Raw genomic sequence first — 19,320 nt, forward strand, 5'->3', positions numbered from 1 at the left:
CTTTAAACTCCCACATCTGACAAGAAGTACATATCACTGTACTAAAGGCCATTTTTGCTCCTTCACAATCTACAGACCCAGAAAATAACACCGTCTTATTCCTCTACGAAACACTGCCCCAGGTTAAATTAATAGTTATGGTTTATATTTTAAGTTTAATCAAGAGACATATCTCTAAAAACATATAATCAAGAAAGAACCTACTCTACTCACTACTACAGCCTTTCTATTGGACACACTTAAAACAACGATTAACTTATCTGATTCTGTGTTCTGAACTTTGCCCAAACAGGTTTCTCCAAGATTAGTTGTGAAATTCACTGCTTGTTAATTTTCCCAGACACACTCCGATGTCCAGTGATACTTGAATTCAAAACAGCAAAGGCAGTAACTCTGCAGGATCTCTCGCTCGCACTCACTCACTCGCTCTCTGTCTCTCTTGGTTCAGTTCCTTCGCCATTTGTTTGTTTGCCGTTACTATCCTCCAGCCTCATTTTCCAGCAGTACAATGCCCACTCTTAGTTCTCTCTCAACTTTTACATATCTTTAAAAAACCCTTGCAATCTTCTTCCACATTACTAGCTTACTTACCCTCATATTTCATCTTCTCCCATCATATTGTTTTTGTAGTTGTCCTGTGCTCGTCTTTAAAGACTTCCCAATCCACTGACTACCCTCTACTCTTCACCGCATTGTATTCTTTATTTATTGATTTGATGTAATCCGTGACTTCTCTCGTCAGCCATGGTGCCATGCCCTCCCATTATATGTTTCTTTTTCTTTGGGATGAATTTCTGTTGTGGCTCCCAAATCATCCCCAGAAACTCCTGCCATTGCTGCTCCATTGTCTTCTGTGCTCGGCTCCCCTTCCAAGCAACTCTGGTCAGCTCCTCCCTCATGTCTTTGTCGTTACCTTTACTCAATTATAAGACCATTACAGCTGATTCCAGCTTCCTCCTCAAACTGCAGGATGAATTCTGTCATAGTCACTGCCCTGTCGGAGTTCCTTCACCTTAAGCTCCCTAATTAAGTCTGTCGTCTTACACATCATTAAAGCTCATAATTGCCTGCTCCGTATTGGGCTCACTGGCTGCTCCAAAATAAAACCATCTCATGGACATTCCACAAAAACTTTTTCATGGAAACCACTAACAAGCTGGTTTTCCCAATCCACCCGAATATTGCAGTTCCCCATGATTATTTAATGGTGCTTTACTTACATGCCTTTTCTATCTTGTGTTTTATTTTCTGCACCACATCCTGACTACTACTTGGTGACTTGTATGTAACTCCCACTAGGGTCAGTTTACCTGTGCAGTTCCTCAGCTCTGCCTGCACAGATTCTATGCCTCCCACCCTATGTCACTTCTTGCTGTCGATTTAATTTCATTTACTAACAATGCAACGCCACCCCTCTGCACATTTGCAAGAAGGAGAGATAGGAGCAGGGTGAAAGTGAGAATCAGTAGCTGGGGTGGGGGAGAGCAAATGTGGGAGCAGCATGGGGGTTGTCAAGGTAGAAGGAGATCTATCTCAGCCTCCATATACTCAATGACCTACCCTTGAAAGCCCTCTGCCATAAAGAATTTCACAGATTCACTCCTCTGAGAGAAGAAATTCCTCAACCTAATTCCATCTCTTAATAAGTGATCCCTTGTTTGGAGATTAGGGAGTCTGGCTGCAGACTCTCCCACAAGGGAAAACAACTTCTCCATATCAACCCTGTGTAGAAGGAAAAAGGGCAGCAGATACATGGGGACATCATAACCTACAAGTTCCTCTCCAAGCCACTCACCATCCTGATTTGGAAATATTGCTGTTCCTTCAGTGTTGCTGAGTCAATATCCTGGATCCGTCTGCCTGGTTGCATTGTGGGTCTACCTACTGCACCTGGACTGTAGCGGTTCAAGAAGGTAGCTCACCACCACCTTCCCAGGGGCAACTAGGGTTGGACAATAAAATGCTAGGTGAAAGTGAGGACTGCAGAGGTTGGAGCTCAGAGTTGAGAGTGTGGTGCTGGAAAAGCACAGCAGCCAGGCAGCATCTGAGGAGCAGGAGAATTGACATTTCGGGCATAAGCCCTTCATCAGGAATGAGGCTTGTAGGCCGGGGGGGGGAGGGGAATGAGGTCACTGTTGAAATCTATATTGATCCCATGTGGTTGCAGAGTCCCAAGGCAGGATTTGAGTCGTTCTTCCTCCAGGCATCGGTCGGTAAGGGTTTGACGATGGAGGAGGCCTGGGATCTGCATGTCCTTGACCGAGTGCGAGGGGGAGTTGAAGTGTTCAGCAACGGGGCGGTGGGGTTATCCCAAGGCAGGATTTGAGGCGTTCTTCCTCCAGGCATCGGTCGGTAATGGTTTGACGATGGAGGAGGCCTGAGATCTGCATGTCCTTGACTGAGTGCGAGGGGGAGTTGAAGTGTTCAGCAACGGGGCGGTGGGGTTAGTTGGTGCAGGTGTCCCAGAGATGTTCTCTGAAACGATCTGCAAGTAGGGAAATCGCAATTTCCCTTCCACATGATTGACGATGCCCCCCAGCGCATCTCCTCCACTTTCCGCGCCATTGCCCTTGAACCCCACCCCTCCCAACGCAACAAGGACGGAACCCCCCTGGTCCTCACCTTCCATCGCATCATCCTCTGCCACCTGCAAATGGACCACACCACCAGAGATATATTTCCCTACCCCTATCAGCGTTCCGGAAGGACCATTCCCTCCTCGACTCCCTCGTCAGGACCACGCCTCCCACCAGCCCATACCCCACCCCTCACCTGCGTCCGAGGCCCCAAAGTAACCTTCCACATCTGACAGAAATGTTCCTGTATCCCCATCAATGTCATCTACTGTATCCGTTGCACCCGACGTGGTCTCCTCTACATCGGGGAGGCAGGATGCCAACTTGCGGATCATTTCAGAGAACTATCTCTAGGACACCTGCGCCAACCAACCCCACTGCTCCATGGCTGAAGACTTCAACTCCCCCTCCCACTCTGTCAAGGACATGCAGGTCCTGGGCTTCCTCCATCGCCAAACCCTTGCCACCTGGAGGAAGAATGCCTCATATTCCACCTTGGGACCCGCAGCTACATTGGATCAATGTAGATTTCAACAGTTTCCTAATTTCCCGTCCTCCCACATTATCCCAGTCCCAAGTCGCTAACTCAGCACCACCCTCCTGACCTGTCCATCACCTTCCCCATCTATCCGCTTCGTCCTCCTTTCCAACCTATCGCCTTCTTCCCTCACCTTCATCTACCTATTGCATTCTCAGCTACCTTCCCCCAACCTCAACCCATAAGCCTCATTCCTGATGAAAGGCTTATGCTTGAAACGTTGATTCTCCTGCTCCTCGGATGCTGCCTGATCTGCTGTGCTTTTCCAGTACCACACTCTCGACAATAAAATGCTGGCCCAATCAGCAGCACCCAGATCCAGTAGTGAGTTAACATGTCAAAATATTAACTCTTCTCTCCACAGATGCTGCCAGACCTGCTGAGTTTCTCCAGCAGTTTCTGTTTTTGTATGTTTCAGACTTTCAAATCTTTATTTTATTATACCCCCAAGAATCTTGCATGTTTTGATAACACCTTTCATTTTTCTAAATTCCAATGAGTACAGGCCTAACGTATGTAACCACTTCTCATAAGACAGTCCCTCCATACATGATCTCAGTCTTGTGAACCTTCTCTGGACTGTCTCCAATGCTGATATGTCTTTGCTTAGGTAATGGGCCCAAGACTCTTCACAGTATTCCAACCATGTTCTGATTAGTGCCTTGGAGCTTGTTTAGTTTTCTGAAAAGTTCCTACTTTTATATTTCATTCCCTTTGAAACAAACGCTAACATTCCATTTACCTTTCATATTATCTGCTGAAATGGATGCTAGCTTTTTGTCATTCATGGATGAGAAGTCCCAAATTTCTCTGTTCTGTAGCTGTCTGCAATCTTTCTCCATTTAAATAATATTCAGCTGCATTATTCTTCCTGTCAGTGTGTAACCTCACATCTCCCATGTTCTATTTCATCTGGAAAAGTTTTGCCCTTTCCCTTAACCAGTTTGTATCCTTCTGCAGACTCTTCACTTGCAATACATAGATCTACACGTTTGTGAGCCAAGTGCTGGAAAGTGGGATTAGAATATTTAGGTGTTATCTTTTGACTGGTGTAGAATAGATGGACTGAATGGCCTTTTTTTGTGCTATAAACCCGTGACTCACCATTTGCCTCCTACCTATTTTTGTGTTAACTGCAAATTTGGCCAAAGTACATTTACTTCTTTCATAAGAGTTATTAATTTATATTGTCAATAATTATGGCCCCACCATTGAACTCAATGGCATAGCACTAGTTACAAGTTGCTACCCTGAAAATGCCTCCTAACTCCCTTCCTAACTCATCCTAACTCCGTGTGTCCTAGTTAGCTAATCATCGATCAGTGGTAATATCTCACCAACACATTGTTCTGTTATCTTGTGAGAAGCCTAATGTATGATACCTTGTCAAATCCAAATATGTTACATCCTCTGCTTCCCCTTTATTTATTCTGTTTGTTAACAGGACATAGAAGCAGAAGTAGGCCATTCAGCCCATCTAGTCTTCCGCTATTCAATGAGATCAAGGCTGACCTGATTATAGTCGAGATCAGAGTGGTGCTGAAAAGCACAGCAGGTCAGGCAGCACCTGAGGTGCAGGAAAATCAACATTTCTGGCAAAAGCCCTTCATCAGGAATGAGGCAGGGAGCGTCCAGGGTGGGGAGATAAATGGGAGAGGGGTGGGGCTGGGGTGAAGGTAGCTAAGAGTACAGTAGGTGAATGAAGGTGATAGGTCGGAGAGGAGGGTGGAGCGGATAGGTGGGAAGGAAGATTGGCAGGTAGGACAGGTCATGAGGACAGTGCTAAGCTGGCAGGTTGGAACTGGGGTAAGGTGGGGGGAGGGGAAATGAGGAAACTGGTGAAGTCCACATTGATGCCCTGGGGTTGAAGTGTTCTGAGGCAGAAGATGAGGCATTCTTCCTCCAGGCATTGGGTGGTGAGGGAGCGGCATTGAAGGAGGCCCAGGATCTGCATGTCCTTGGCAGAGTGGGAGGGGGAGTTGAAATGTTCAGCCACTGGGTGGTGGGGCTGATTGGTGCGGGTGTCCTGGAGATGCCCTTAAAGTTGGTGAGTCTACTATTGTTCCAGGCAGGCTATTCCACGCCCCTACTACTCTGAGGAAAGAAACTACCTCTGACATCTGTTCCATATCTATCACACCTCACTTTAAAGCTATGTCCCCATGTGCTAGCCATCACCATCGGAGGAAAAAGCTCTCACTGTCCACCCTATCTAACCCTCTGATTATCTCATGTCTCAAGTCACCTCTCAACCTTCTCTCTAACGAAAACAGCCTGAAGTCCCTCAGCCTTTCCTCTTAAGACCTTTCCTCCATACCAGGCAACATTCTAGTAAATCTCCTCTGAACCCTTTCCAAAGCTTCCACTTCCCTCCTATAATGCGGTGACCAGAACTGTACATAATACTCCAAGTGCGGCAACACCAGAGTTTTGTAGAGCTGCAGCATAACTTCATGGCTCTGAAACTCAATCCCTCTACTAATAAAAGCAAATGCACTGTATGCCTTCTTAATAATCCTGTCAAACTGGGTGGCAACTTTCAGGGATCTACGTACCTGGACACCGAGATCTCTCTGTTCATCAACACTACCAAGAATCTTACAACTAAACCAGTACTCTGCATTCCTATTACTCCTCCTAAAGTGAGTCACCTCACACTTTTCCGCATTAATCTCCACTTGCCGCCACTCAGCTCTGCAGCTTATCTATGTCCCTCTGTGACCTACAACATCTTTCAGCACTATCCACCACTCCAATGGCATTCATGTTATCTGAAAATATACTAACCTATCTTTTTATGCCATCATCATTGACATTTATAAAAATGACAAATAGCAGTGGCCCCAAAACAGATCCTTGCAGTACACCACTAGCAACTGAACTCCAGGATAAACATTTCCCATCAATCACCACCCTCTGTCTTCTTTCAGAAAGCCAATTTCTTATCCAAACCGCTAAATCGCCCTCAATCCCATTCCTCCATATATTGTGCCTACCGTGGGGAACCTTATCAAACACTTTACTGAAATTCATATACACCACATTAACTGCTTTACCCTCATCCAACTGTTTGATGGCCTATATCTCAGTATCCTCCTCGACAACATTGTCTTTTTCCAGTGTGAATACTTATATTTTAAAAATTGATTTAGCGCTTTCCCCTTCTCAAAGAACTCAATAAGGTTTGTGAGGCATAACCTACCCTTCCTAAAACGATGTTGACTATCCCTAATCAACTTATTCCTTGCTAGATGATTATAAATCCTATCTCTTATAACCTTTTCCAACACTTCACCCACGACTGAAGTAAGGCTGGCTGGTCTATAATTACCAAGGTTGTGTTTACTTCCCTTCTTGAGCAAGAGAACAACTTTTGCTATCCTCCTGTTTCTGGCACTATTCCTGTAGACAATGATGACATAAATATCAAAGGCAAAGTCTCTGCAGTCTTCTCCCTGGATTCCCAGAGAATCCTACAATAAATCCCATCTGGCTCAGGGGACTGATCTATTTTCACACTTTCCAGAATTGCTAACACCTCTTTGTGAACCTCAATCCCATCTAGTCTTGTAGCCTGTATCTCTGTATCCTCCTCGCCAACATTGTCTTTTTCCAGTGTGAATACTGAAAAGAAAATTCATTTAGCGTTTCCCCTATCTTCTTTGACTCCACGCACAACTTCCCACTACTATCCTTCATTGGCCCTAATCTTATTCTAGTCATTCTTTTAACTCCTGATATACCTATAGAAAGTCTTGAGGTTTTCCTTGATCCTATCCGCGAACGATTTCTCATGTGTCCTCCTGGCTCTTTTAGCTCCCTCTTTGTCTTTCAGGCTAACCTCTAACTCTCAAGCGCCCAAACTGAGCCTTCATATCTCATCCTAACATAAGCCGCCTCCTTCCTCTTGACAAGAGCTTTAACTTCTTTAGTAAACCATGGCTCCCTTGGTCAATAACTTCCTCCCTGTCTGACTTATCAAAGACACACAGTAGCTGTTCCTTGAATAAGCTCCACATTTCAGTTGTGTCCTTTCCCTGCAGTTTCCTTCCTAGGCATCCTAAATCTTGCCTAATCGCATCATAATTGCCTTTCCCTCAACTATAACTCTTGCCCTGCAGTATATACCTATCCCTTTCCCTTTAAAGTAAACATAACCAAATTGTGGTCACCTACCTCCAAATCTAACACCTGGCCAGGTTCATTACCCAGGACCAAATCCAATGTAGCCTCACCCCTTGTTGGCCTGTCTCCACGATGTGTCAGGAAACCGTCTGCACACATTGGACAAAAACTGACCCATCGAAAGTACTTGAACTATAGTATTCCTAGTCAATATTTGGAAAGTTGAAGTCCTCCATAACTACCTTGTCACTCTTGCTCCCATTGAGAATCATCTTTGCTATCCTATCCTCTACATCTCTGGAACTATTTGGAGGCCTACAGAAAACTCCCAACAGGGGTCCTTTCCTTTCCTGTTTCTAACCTCAGCCCATATTACCTCAGTAGACGAGTCCTCAAATGTCCTTTCTACACCTGTAATACTGTCCTTGATTAACAATGCCACCCTCGTTCCCCCTCTTTTTACCATCTTATCTCTTCTTTCTTAAACATCTAAATCCTGGAACCTACAACAACCATTCCTGTCCCTGCTCTATCATTATCTCCGAAATGGCCACAACATTGAAATCCCAGGTATTGACCCATGCTGCAAGTTCACCTACCTTATTCCGGATGCTCCTGGTGTTGAAGTAGACACACTACAGACTAACTTCTTGCTTGCCGATGCCCACTTGCGACCTTGAAACCTTATTTCTGACCCTACTGTTCTCAACCTCCTGTATACTGGAACTACAATTTAGATTCTCATCCCCCTGCTGAATTAGTTTAAACTCTCCCAAAGAGCATTTGCAAATTTCCCCCCTCCAGAATACTGCAACCCCTCTGTGAAGACTATCCCGTTTTTTAGAGGTCCCACCTACCCTAGAAAGAGCCCCAATTATCTAAAAGCCACCCTCTGCACCATCCCTGTAGCCACATGTTCAACTCCTCTGTCTCTCTCTCTTCCTTGCCTCGCTAGCACGTGGCATGGGCAACAAACCAGAGATGATGACTGTTTGTTTTAGCTCTAAGCTTCCACCCTAGCTCCTTGAATTTCTCCCTTAAATCCCCATCTTTCTGTCGACCTATGTCGTTGGTGCCTATGTGGACCATGACTTGGGGCTGCTCCCCGTCCCCGTCAAGGATCCTGAAAATACGATCAGAGACATATGAACCCTGGCACCTGGAGGCAACATACCAACTGTGAGTCTCTGTTGTTCCCACAGAACCTCCTATCTGTACTCCTAAATATGGAATCCCCAATGACTAATGCTCTGCTCCTCTTCCCCCTTTCCTTGTGAGCAACAGGGACAGACTCTGTGCTGGAGACCTGTGCCCCTTGCTTACTCCTGGTAAGTTGTTTTCCCGCCCCCCTCCCCCAACAGTATCCAAAAATAAATTATATTTGTTATTGAGGGGAATAGCCACAGGGGATCCCTGCACTGTCTGCTGGTTCCCTTTCTAACCCATCTACGTTCTTCTTGTACCTGACGTGTGACTACCACCCTGTAACTCTCAATAACCCCCTTCACCTTCTGAATGATCCTAAGTTCATCTAGCTCCAGCTCCAGTTCCCTAGCACGGTTTTCAAGGAGCTGGAGTCAGGTGGACTTCCCGCAGATGCAGTCAGCAGGGACACTAATGGTGACGCTTACCTCTCACATTCTGCAGGAGGAATATTCAATTGCCTGAACCTCTATTCCCACTATTCTAAATGTTTTGATGGTTATCTCTCTCTATCCGTAGTTTAAGCCCATCCTCCTGGGCACAGTGGATCCTCGATCTCCCATGGCTCAGTACCAGCGTGTTGTTAATAGCCAGAAGTGTGTGCGTGCTGGCGGCAAACACAACGACCTGGAGGATGTAGGCCGAGATCTCTATCACCACACCTTCTTCGAGATGTTAGGCAACTGGTCTTTCGGAGACTACTTCAAGGTGAGGGAAACACGATGGGGTGAGCGAGCGAATTTTCAAGATGGGATAAAGGAGCAGAAGAGAGATTGAATTGGGTATTTTAAAAAAAGCATTCCTGGGCTATAGATTTCATTGTGGCTTCCATTTATTGCTCATCCCTAATTATAGTGTCATAGAGATGTACAACACAAAAACAGACCCTTCGGTCCAACTCGTCTTTGCTGACCAGATATCCTAAATTAATCTAGTCCCATTTACAAGCATTTGGCCCATAACCCTCTAAACCTTCCTATTCGTATACCCATTCAGATGCCTTTTAAATGCAGTAATTGTACCTGCTTCTGCAACCACCTCTGTATGAAAAACTTGCCCCTTTGGTCTTTTTAAAACCTTTCCCCTCTCATCTTAAACCTATGTCCTCTAGTTTTGGACTCCCCCACCCCAGGGAAAAAGTTTTGTCTATTTACCCTATCCATGCCCCTCATGATTTTATAAACCCCTATAAGGTCACCCCTCCGATGCTCCAGGGAAAATAGTCTCAATCTATTCAGCCTCTTCCTGTAGATCAAACCCTACAACTCTGGCAACATTCTTGTAAATCTTTTCTGCACCTTTTCAAGTTTCACAACATCCTTCCTAGATGCCTTTGAGAACATGGTGGTGAGCTGATGCAGACTAATATTCTGAGGATGTGGGTTCGAATCCCACCAATACAGGTGATAAAATTTGATTTGAATAAAAATCTGTAATTCAAAAGCTAATGGTAACCAAGTAACCATTGTTGAAGAAACCCATTTTGTTCAGTAATGTCCTTTATGGAAAGAAATCCTTACGTGGTCAGGCTATCATGTGATTCCAGACCTATGCAATCTGATTCATTCTTAAGCAGGCTCTGAAATGGCCCCAGCAAGCTATTCCGATCAAGAAGCAATTAGAAGAGGGACAATAAATGTTGCTCCACATTCTGTGAATGGTAATGAAGCAAAAAACGGTGTAAATAAATTCTCTCTGCTGTAGGTGGGATTTGACTCAACAACATTGAATGCACAGTGACAAATTTCCAAGTCTATGTTGTGACTTGATGGGGGACCTGCAGGTGGTGGTGTTCCTGTGTACCTGCTACCCTTGTCCTTTGAGATGATAACAGTCATTGGTTTGGAAAGTTCTGTCTAAGGAGCTTTGGTAAATTTCTGCAGTACATTTTGTAGATGGTACACGCTGCTGCTACAGTGTGTTGTGATGGAAGGAGTGGATGTATGTGATTGTCAGTCAAGCAGTTTGCTTTGTCCTGGATGGTGTTAAACTTCTTGAGTATTGTCGGAGTGGCACTCATCATGGCAAATTGGGAGTATTCCCTCACACTCCTAACTTGTGCCTTGTATGTGTTGGTCAGGTTTTGGGAGTCTGGAGGTGAGTCAATCCCGACAAGGTTCCTAGCCTCTGACCTCTTTTGGCTACGGTATTGATTTGGCAAATCCTGTTCAGTTTTTGGCCCGTGATAACTTTCAGGATATTAATAGTGGGGATTCAGCAATGGTAATGCCATTAAATGTCAGGAAGAGATGTTTAGATTCTCTCGTTGCAGACGGTCATTGTCTTGCAATTACTTGGTGCGAATGTTGCTTCCACTGTTGTTCCAAACCTCAATGTTTGCCAGGTCATACTGCTCAAATTAAATATCCTCAGTTTTCACTTTATGATGGAGGGAAGGTCATTGATGTCACTAAAGATGGTTGGGCTTCAGACGTGAAAAACTTCTAGGAGAAAGTAATAACTACAGATGCTGAAGATCAGAGTCGAGTGCAGCTGGAAAAGTTGCAGCAGGTCAGGCAGCACCCAAGGAGCAGGAAAATCGACGATTTGGGCAAGAACCCTTCATCAGGAATAAGGCTGAAAAACTTCTGCAGGGGTGTCTTGAAGCTGAGATGATTGATCTGCAAGAACCACAGCCACCTTACTTTGCACAAGGTATGACTCCCAGTCAGCAGAAACGTTTTCACAATGCCTATTAGAGTCTAGTTTTGTTTGAGGTCTTTGGTGCTATTGTCATTCAAATGTTGCCTTTATGACAAAGGCATTTACTCTTTTTTTTGTCTATGTTTGGATCTGGACTGTAATGAAGGCAGGTGAGCTTATGGCTAGAGTTTAATCTCAGGCCATGGAGAGGGAATGCATAGTTTAATTTCGTTCAGTTTCTGGCAGGCAGGGAGAAGGAGACATCACTTAATATTCATAGAGGAGTTATTTGCTCTGTGGATGTGTTTTTGGCAGGAGGAAGCTTGCAGAATGGCCTGGGAGTTGCTGACTGAGGTGTATGGTATCCCGCAGGACCGCCTCTACGTGACCTTTTTTGGGGGAGACCCAGCATTGGGCTTGACAGCTGACGAGGAGACCAAAGAGATTTGGCTGAGCATTGGGTGAGATTGTGTGAAGAGTCTCTTTGCAGTGCTATAGAGTTTAAGCATAGGGAGGGAGAAAAGTCTCACTGGTGGCCACTTCATTGGCATATCTGAAACCTTCAACCATGAGACCATTAACATCTTCAACTATTCTAATGCTGTTTTGGCTGAACTTCCAACATAAACCATTAAACGTAGAAAATAGGAGTGGGCCATTCATCTCTTCAGTGCTGCTCCCTCTATTCAATATGATCACAGCTGATCACTCAACTCAGTACGCTGATCCAGCTTTCTCCCCATGTCCTCTGATCCTTTTAACCCTAAAAACAAATCTAACTCTTTGAAAACGTTCACTGTTTGGCCTTGATCTAGAGAATCCACAGCTCATTGTGCTCTCGGTGAAGATATTTCTTCTCATCCCAGTCTCAAATGACCAACTTCAAATCTTTACACTGTGTCTCCTGGTTCTGTACTTACCAGTCACAGGAATATCCTTCCTGTATTTACATTGTCCAGTCCTGTTAGAATTTTATAAACACAGTTATATGCTTTTTCCTGAAGTTTGATGCTTGCCCTAACTATTTTAGTTAACAACAAATAGTGGGTCCTTCCTTTAGAATTTTTTTTCTAGTAGGAATACGTTATCCTGAGTGTTCTGAAATATTCTCTGATAGGTCAGCCACAATGCCTCTATTCCGTTCTCTTTTCACTGATCCAGGCCATACTGGATTTGGTTCTGGGTAACGAACCAGGCCAGGTGTTAGAATTAGAGGTAGGTGAGCACTTTGGGGATAGTGTAATTCAGGCTCTAGTTTATAATCTCAGCAAAAGCTGCTGAAACTTCAAACACTTGATGCAGACACTGGGGTTCAAACCCCACTACATAACTCTGAATACAGATATTAGGCTGACAGTCCAATGAAATATTTGAGGGAAAGCTACCATGTTGGAGGTACTTTTTTTAAATTGAGGGGAAATACAGAAGCCCTGTGTATCTGCTCAGCTGGATGTAAAAAATCCCATGGGACTATTTTGATGAAGAATAAGGAAGTTTCCTTAGTGTCTGGTGTTTATCCTTCAGTTGACATTGACACAGTTCAGACCTCTGATCTAACTATTTGATTTTATTTTAGTACCTTACTTTCAGATTTAAGAACAAAGTTTTTGCGAAATTCCATTTTGTTGTGGTCACTTTTCCCCAGGAGTTTCTTTGCTGTGAAATTATCCCTCTCATTACACAAAGCAAGATTCTTTGTGGTTGGTTCCACAGCATATTGTTTTAAGAAACTGTGGAATATCTTGCTTATACTTTGTCTCCAATCTGATCTTTACAATTTGTTCAGTTCAGTCCATATGAAAGCGGTTATTATAGTGACTTTGTTACAAGCACCTCATTTTACCTGTCTTTGTGATATACCAAGAGCTATGATGGCTATTTGATCAAAGCCATTTCCTCTAGCTGTTGCATCAGTTCCTAGATCATGTTCTGAATGCTTTCATCTAAAGTACCTTTAATGTTAACTTATAGAGTCATAGAAATGTACAGCATGGAAATAGACCTTTTGATCCAACCCATCCATGCTGACCAGATATCCCAACCCAATCTAGTCCTGTGTCCTCTAGTTCTGGACTCCCCGACCCCAGGGAAAAGACTTTGCCTATTTACCCTATCCATGCCCCTCAGAATTTTGTAAACCTCTTTAAGGTCACCCCTCAGCCTCCGACGCTCCAGGGAAAACAGCCCCAGCCTGTACAGCCTCTCCGTATAGCTCAAATCCTCCAACCCTGGCAACATCCTTGTAAATCTTTTCTGAACCCTTTCAAGTTTCACAACATCTTTCCAATAGGAAGGAGACCAGAATTGCACACAATATTCCAACAGTGGCCTTACCATGTTTCAAAATTTGCTGCTGCAGTATTACTTTTGAATACTTTGTCACACTCTGCTTTACCCGAATCACTACAATCTCTGTTTTGAATTTTCTCTTTAGATTTCTCTGTACTGGAATCCTCCCCATGCCCTGTCTACAGGCCTGGTTATTCATGTCACCAGGAAACTACTCCCACTCAATAAACGTGGCACATCACCTGCATTGTCATCCATATCTTACTTTGTTTAATCTACTTAATTCATTGGTCAGTGATAGTGGTATACACTGGTATTAACAACATAGATTTAAAAAGGGGGTCTGGGGGTGGGGAAATTAGGTCCAAAAAGCAGAATATTTAGAGTTAGGAGCTACGTTTAAAAAGTAGAATCTCGAAGGTAATGATTTCAGGATTGCTACAGTGCCACATACTAGTCAGAGTAGGCTTAGCAGACTATACCAGATGAATACGTGGCTGGAAAGATGATGCAAGGGGGAGGGGTTTCAGATTTCTGGGACTATGGGATTAGTTCTAGGGGGCCAGTACAAGCTGGGCAGGACTGGAACTGATGTCCCAGGGAGATTATTTGCTAGACTGATTTTGGGGGATTAAATGAAAATGGCAAGGTGATGGGGACCTATACAGAAGACAGGGGATGGAAGTAAGGGCAAAAACAAAAGACAGAGTGGAAATAAGAAAAGGCAGAAAAATCAAGGGCATGAATTACACAGGGCCACAATACAAACTAATGCAAATAAGACGAAGAATGTTAAAAACACCAGTCTTAAGGCCTGTTGTCTTAATGCAGGGAGCATTCATAATAAAGTGGATGAATTAAAAAGCCCACATAAACCGATATGATACAGTTGAGATTACTGTGGCTTCAGGGTGATGATGCAGGGGTGGGAACTGAACATCCATGGGTATACACTGTTTAGGTAGGACAGACAAAAAGATGGTGGTGGAATGGCACTGCCATGATCACATTAAATGGTGGAGCAGGCTGGTTGGGTTGAATGTTCTATTTTTGATGACTCATTGATACATTTAATTAGCTAATAGATTTTAGTGTTTTTAGCCAAAAGCAGCAGCTGCTTCCCTCTCTGCATCAAATGGGGTGGCACGGTGGCTCAGTTGTTAGCACTGCTGCCTCATAGCGCCAGGGACTTCCGTTTGATTCCAACTTCGGGGACTGGGCCTGTGTGGAGTTTGCACGTTCTCCCCGTGTCTGCGTGGGTTTCCGCTGGCTGTTTTGGTTTCCTTCCACATTCCAAAGATGTGCAGATTAGGTGGATTGGCCATATTAAATTGCCCACAGTGTTCAGGGATGTGTAGATTAGTCATGGGAAATGCAGGGGTACAGGGGTAGGGTAGGGGATGGGTCTGGGTGGGAAAATCTTCAGAGTGTTGGTGTGGATTTGTTGGGCCGAATGGCCAGTTTCCACACTGTGGGAATCCTATATCAACATAAATCCTACTTTCACCAGCGGTACATTTTAAACTGTTTACGATCCTTCGCTTCCTTTATTCCTCACTTTGACATCACACTTTTTAATCATACCTCATGCTCACTGTAGTTAGTCTCGATTCAGAGAATCACTCACAGTTTACTGAAACTTAATAGCCACTGACACACTTATGCAAACTCATTTACAGTTTCTTTTACAGTTTGTGAAATTCTAAGCGAAATTTAGAAAACTTGTTCTTTCAATGATACACCTACAATCACTAAGCAGAGAGCTCCACTTGCGCTAGGCTCCCCTTTTCACATTAAACAACAAAACCTAAGAATTGCAGATGCTGGAAATCTAAAACAAAATCAGAAATTGCTGGCAAAGGTCAGCAGGTCTGGCAGCATCTGTGGAGAGAAAGTAGTTAACGTTTTGGGTCCAGTGACCCTCCTTCAAAATGTCTTGTGCTGAGGGGTAGGGAATGTGTGGGTCAAAGGTCCATCAGGGACATAGTGTGACAGATCCTAAGCATTGTTTTGTGTGTTTTTTAAAGTGTTCATCCTCACCGCTTACTTCCATTTGGTCTCGCACATAACTTCTGGGAGATGGGAGAGATGGGGCCCTGTGGACCATGCACCGAGATACACTATGACCACGGAGTAGGGGAAGGAGCAGCAGCACAAGTCAACACAGGCAATCCTCAACTAGTGGAAATCTGGAACCTGGTCTTCATGCAGTACAGCAGGTTAGTGTGGAGAGGCGTTATGAATTTCTGGCTGGGACATGGATTGGAGTGGGTTTGAGTTGGGTGGGGACTGTAGTATTGGGGAGATGGGGTGTTGTAGTATGATGGTGTCATTCCTAGATTGATGGCACAGTGAAAGGAGAGTGCTATTCTGTATTGAACACTGCTGTATTTGCCTTTGGAGTCTTTACTGAGGACAGTGTAATGGGAGCTTTACTTTGTTTCTGATTCTGTTCTGTACCTGTCCTGGGAGTGTTTGCTGGGGATAGTGCAAAGTCAAAAGTCACATGATACCAGGTTATAGTCATGGTCTCGTGCGACTTCTAACCTTGTCCACCCCAGTCCAATACCAGCACCTCCACATTGGGGATAGTGCAGCAGAAGCTTTACTCTGATTCAGACCCCATGCTGGGACTGTATGGGGACAGTGTTGAGGGAGATATGTGTTCAGTTTGAGTATATTGGAGGCTTTACTTTCAGTTTAAAAGCGTAGAGGGAGTGGGTTTTTAGAAGATTTGTAGCTCAGGTTGGGATTCTGGATGTAAGTTTGCTCACTGAGCTGGAAGGTTCGCTTCCAGACGTTTTGTCACCATACTAGGTAAAATCAGTGAGCTTCCAGTGAAGCACTGGTGTTAGTGACTTGCTTTCTATTTATGTGTTTAGGCTTCCTTGAGTTGGTGACAACATTTACTGTGGTGATATCATTTCCTGTTCCTTTTCTCAGAGGGTGGTAAATGGTGTCCAAGTCTATGTGTTTGTTGACAGAGTTCCGGTTGGAATGCCATGCTTCTAGGAATACTCGTGCGTGTTTCTGTTTGGCTTTGTCCTAGGATAGATGTTTTGTCCCAGTCGAAGTGGTGTCCTTCCTCATTTGTATGTAAAGAAACTAGTAAGAGTGAGTCATGTCTTTTTATGGCTAGATGATCATTTATCATGGTGGCTAGTCTTCTGCCTGTTTGTCCAATGTAGTGTTTACTACAGTTCTTGCAAGGTATTTTGTAAATGACATTAGTCTTGCTTGCTGTCTGTATGGGGTCTTTCAAGTTCATTAGCTGCTGTTTTAGTGTGTTGGTGGGTTTGTGGGCTATCATGATACCAAGGGGTCTGAGTAGTCTGGCTGTCATTTCCGAGATGTCTTTGATGTAGGGGAGTGTGGTGAGGGTTTCTGGATGGGTTTTGTTTGCTTGTTTGGATTTGTTGTTGAGAAATTGGCAGACTGTGTTCATTGGGAATCCATTTTTGAATACGAAGCATAAGTGATTTTCCTCTGCTCTGCATAGTTCCTCTGTGCTGCAGTGTGTGGTGGCTCGTTGAAATAATGTTCTGATGCAGCTTCGTTTGTGGGTGTTGGAATAATTGCTTCTGTAGTTCAGTATTTGGTCTGTATGTGTTGTTTTCCCATAGGCACTGGTTTGAAGTTCCTCACTGGCTGTTCACTCCTCTGTGACATCTAGGAATAGCAGTTTGTTGCTTTCCTCTTTAGTGAATTTTATACCAGTAAGGGTATTATTGATGGCCTTGGACCCATTTGCCACTCTCTGAGAAAAAGAACAGGAAATTACATCAGCACAGTAGATGATGTCACTAACCCAAGGAAACCTAAATATATAAGTAGAAAGTGGGTCACTAACACCGGTGCTTCACCAGAGGCTCACTGATGATTTTACCTAATATGGAAACGTCTGAAAACGAACCTTACAGCTCTGTGAGCAAACTTCTATCCAGTAGAGGGAGCTTTACTTTTAGTTTAAAAATATAGAGGAAGCGTTTCTTTGCATTTAACCCTCTACTCTCCCTGTCCTAGAAATGTTTGATGAGGACAGTGGGTAGAGTAAGCTTTTCTCTGTATCTAACGCTGGGCTGCACTTTCCTACTCAGCATAGGGAGAATGGTGGCAGTGTTGAGTCATCCTTATTAGTATTTTTTTCTCCTGTAGGGAGGCTGATGGCAGTCTTCAGTCCCTACCACAGCATAGTGTTGACACCGGCATGGGACTTGAGCGATTAGTTGCGGTTCTGCAAGGGAAAGAATCCAATTACGACACTGACCTCTTCACTCCCATTCTAGATGCCATTCACAGGGTAAGAATGAGTGCTGCCACCTCCATTGCTGGGCATGGGGTATTTCTGAGATGGTGGATGGGATGGTTTAGAATGGACTGCACACTATTCCTGAGAAGTTGGGTTACCTCCAGTACCAGTGAAGCTGGTATGTTGAAAAAGTTTACCTTTGGTACTATCTGGTTTGGATGTTTTTTCAGGGAACGAAAGCTCCTCCATACCGAGGTTTGGTGGGTGACATGGATCCTGACATGGTGGACAGGGCTTATCGTGTGCTGGCTGATCATATCCGTGCTCTCACTGTCTGCATTGCTGACGGCCTCTATCCAGGAATGACTGGAGCTGCGTGAGTTCTTCCAGTTGAACTGCACCTTGTAGATAATGTGTGACTGGAACAAGGAGAAGGGAGGCTGCACTGTGAGGGGAGTTTGCTTGCTAAGGGGAAGAATCTTTGACATGGAACCAATGGAATTGATGCAGGGCTGTCCTAAGAAATGTAGGGAAGTATTGCTGGGGGCACTGGGATACTGAGGTGGCAGTCATTGCAGAAGAGCTGTTACCATTTTGAGGGGGGTAGGTTTTTGCTTATCGGGGGAAGGCTGTCAAGTGGACATTAGCAAGGTATAGGGAGGGGGTGTGGTAGAGAAAGTAGAGGTTGCAGTTTAGGGATTGCATCTTCTCTAATTGGAGCCTGTATGATGATGCTGATGGATTTATTGTTGGTTCCCAGGCTGGTTTTACGTCGAATTCTCCGCCGAGCTGTGAGGTTTTCTGCAGAGGTTTTGCGGGCCCCTTCTGGCTTTCTGGCAGGTTTGGTGCCAACTGTCGTAGAGATTCTGGTGAGAATGTTGTCGATCTGTGTGCAGGGGGGAGGTGCTGAATTAACAAGCGAAGGCAGAGAAAACCTGCATAATGATCAATCTGACCTTTCTGTGAGGGTGTTCTGTGTCAGGGAAATGAGCAAGTCAATGTTGCTTAAAGTCGAGTCACCAAACATTGTCTGTTAAGGTGGGATATTGATAAATCTCCAGAGAATTGAAGGGACAAAAACCTCAGTCATTGTCTTCTTCTGGTTCAATGTCCCAATTCCCACCAATCTCAAAGGGCACACTGAATGCATTGTGGTTCTATCACATCTTTACCCCTGCACCCCACAAACATACCTCCACAAACAAAACGTGCATCTGACCAAACTGCTGCTTATCTGATCTAATGTAGCCTTTCATGCTCAGTGTCCAATTTTGTTTAAATCTCCCAGAAATCGTCCTGTGAAGTTTGAAATTACATTAACTGCAGAAACATGTATTATTGTTCAGGAACTGGGAAGTGGTGTGTTGGGGCTGAAGAACGTGGGGGTGTGAGATATGCGAGGGGACAAGAACACGGTGAGAAAATGGGCAAACAGGCAGGGAAAGACTCCAGATTAATACAGGCATGGTGCAGGTACCAATCTAACTAGAAGGGAAAGCGAAAGTGACAGGGAGTATGGAGTCAAATGGAAAGATAAGCGGCAGGATAGCATATGTGCAGGCAGATTTAAACTTGAGACAGACTGGGAATGCAGCAAAAAGGAAGGATAACTTAGGACATCTTATGACTTCCAATATCTCTAATAAGAAAGTTAGCATTATTAAGGCACTTTACCTGAATGCTCGTAGCATTCATAA

General features: G+C 44.4%; 1 protein-coding gene across 5 annotated transcripts in view; it reads left to right on the top strand.

Moving 5' to 3' along the window:
* aars2 (alanyl-tRNA synthetase 2, mitochondrial (putative)) overlaps positions 1-19,320 on the top strand; it is a 63,835-nt gene that overhangs the window by 4,144 nt on the left and 40,371 nt on the right. For 4 of the 5 annotated variants that reach the window (XM_043687379.1, XM_043687377.1, XM_043687376.1 and 1 more), the window contains exons 2-7: positions 8,962-9,150; positions 11,401-11,546; positions 15,402-15,593; positions 17,530-17,674; positions 17,854-17,999; positions 18,384-18,492. In XM_043687379.1, coding sequence (XP_043543314.1) covers positions 8,962-9,150; positions 11,401-11,546; positions 15,402-15,593; positions 17,530-17,674; positions 17,854-17,999; positions 18,384-18,492 — 927 coding nt within the window. The remainder of the gene's footprint in view (positions 1-8,961; positions 9,151-11,400; positions 11,547-15,401; positions 15,594-17,529; positions 17,675-17,853; positions 18,000-18,383; positions 18,493-19,320) is intronic. The other variant, XM_043687378.1, reaches the window with a different exon arrangement.

This window comes from Chiloscyllium plagiosum, chromosome 3, assembly GCF_004010195.1.
Source record: "Chiloscyllium plagiosum isolate BGI_BamShark_2017 chromosome 3, ASM401019v2, whole genome shotgun sequence".
Lineage (NCBI taxonomy): Eukaryota > Metazoa > Chordata > Chondrichthyes > Orectolobiformes > Hemiscylliidae > Chiloscyllium > Chiloscyllium plagiosum.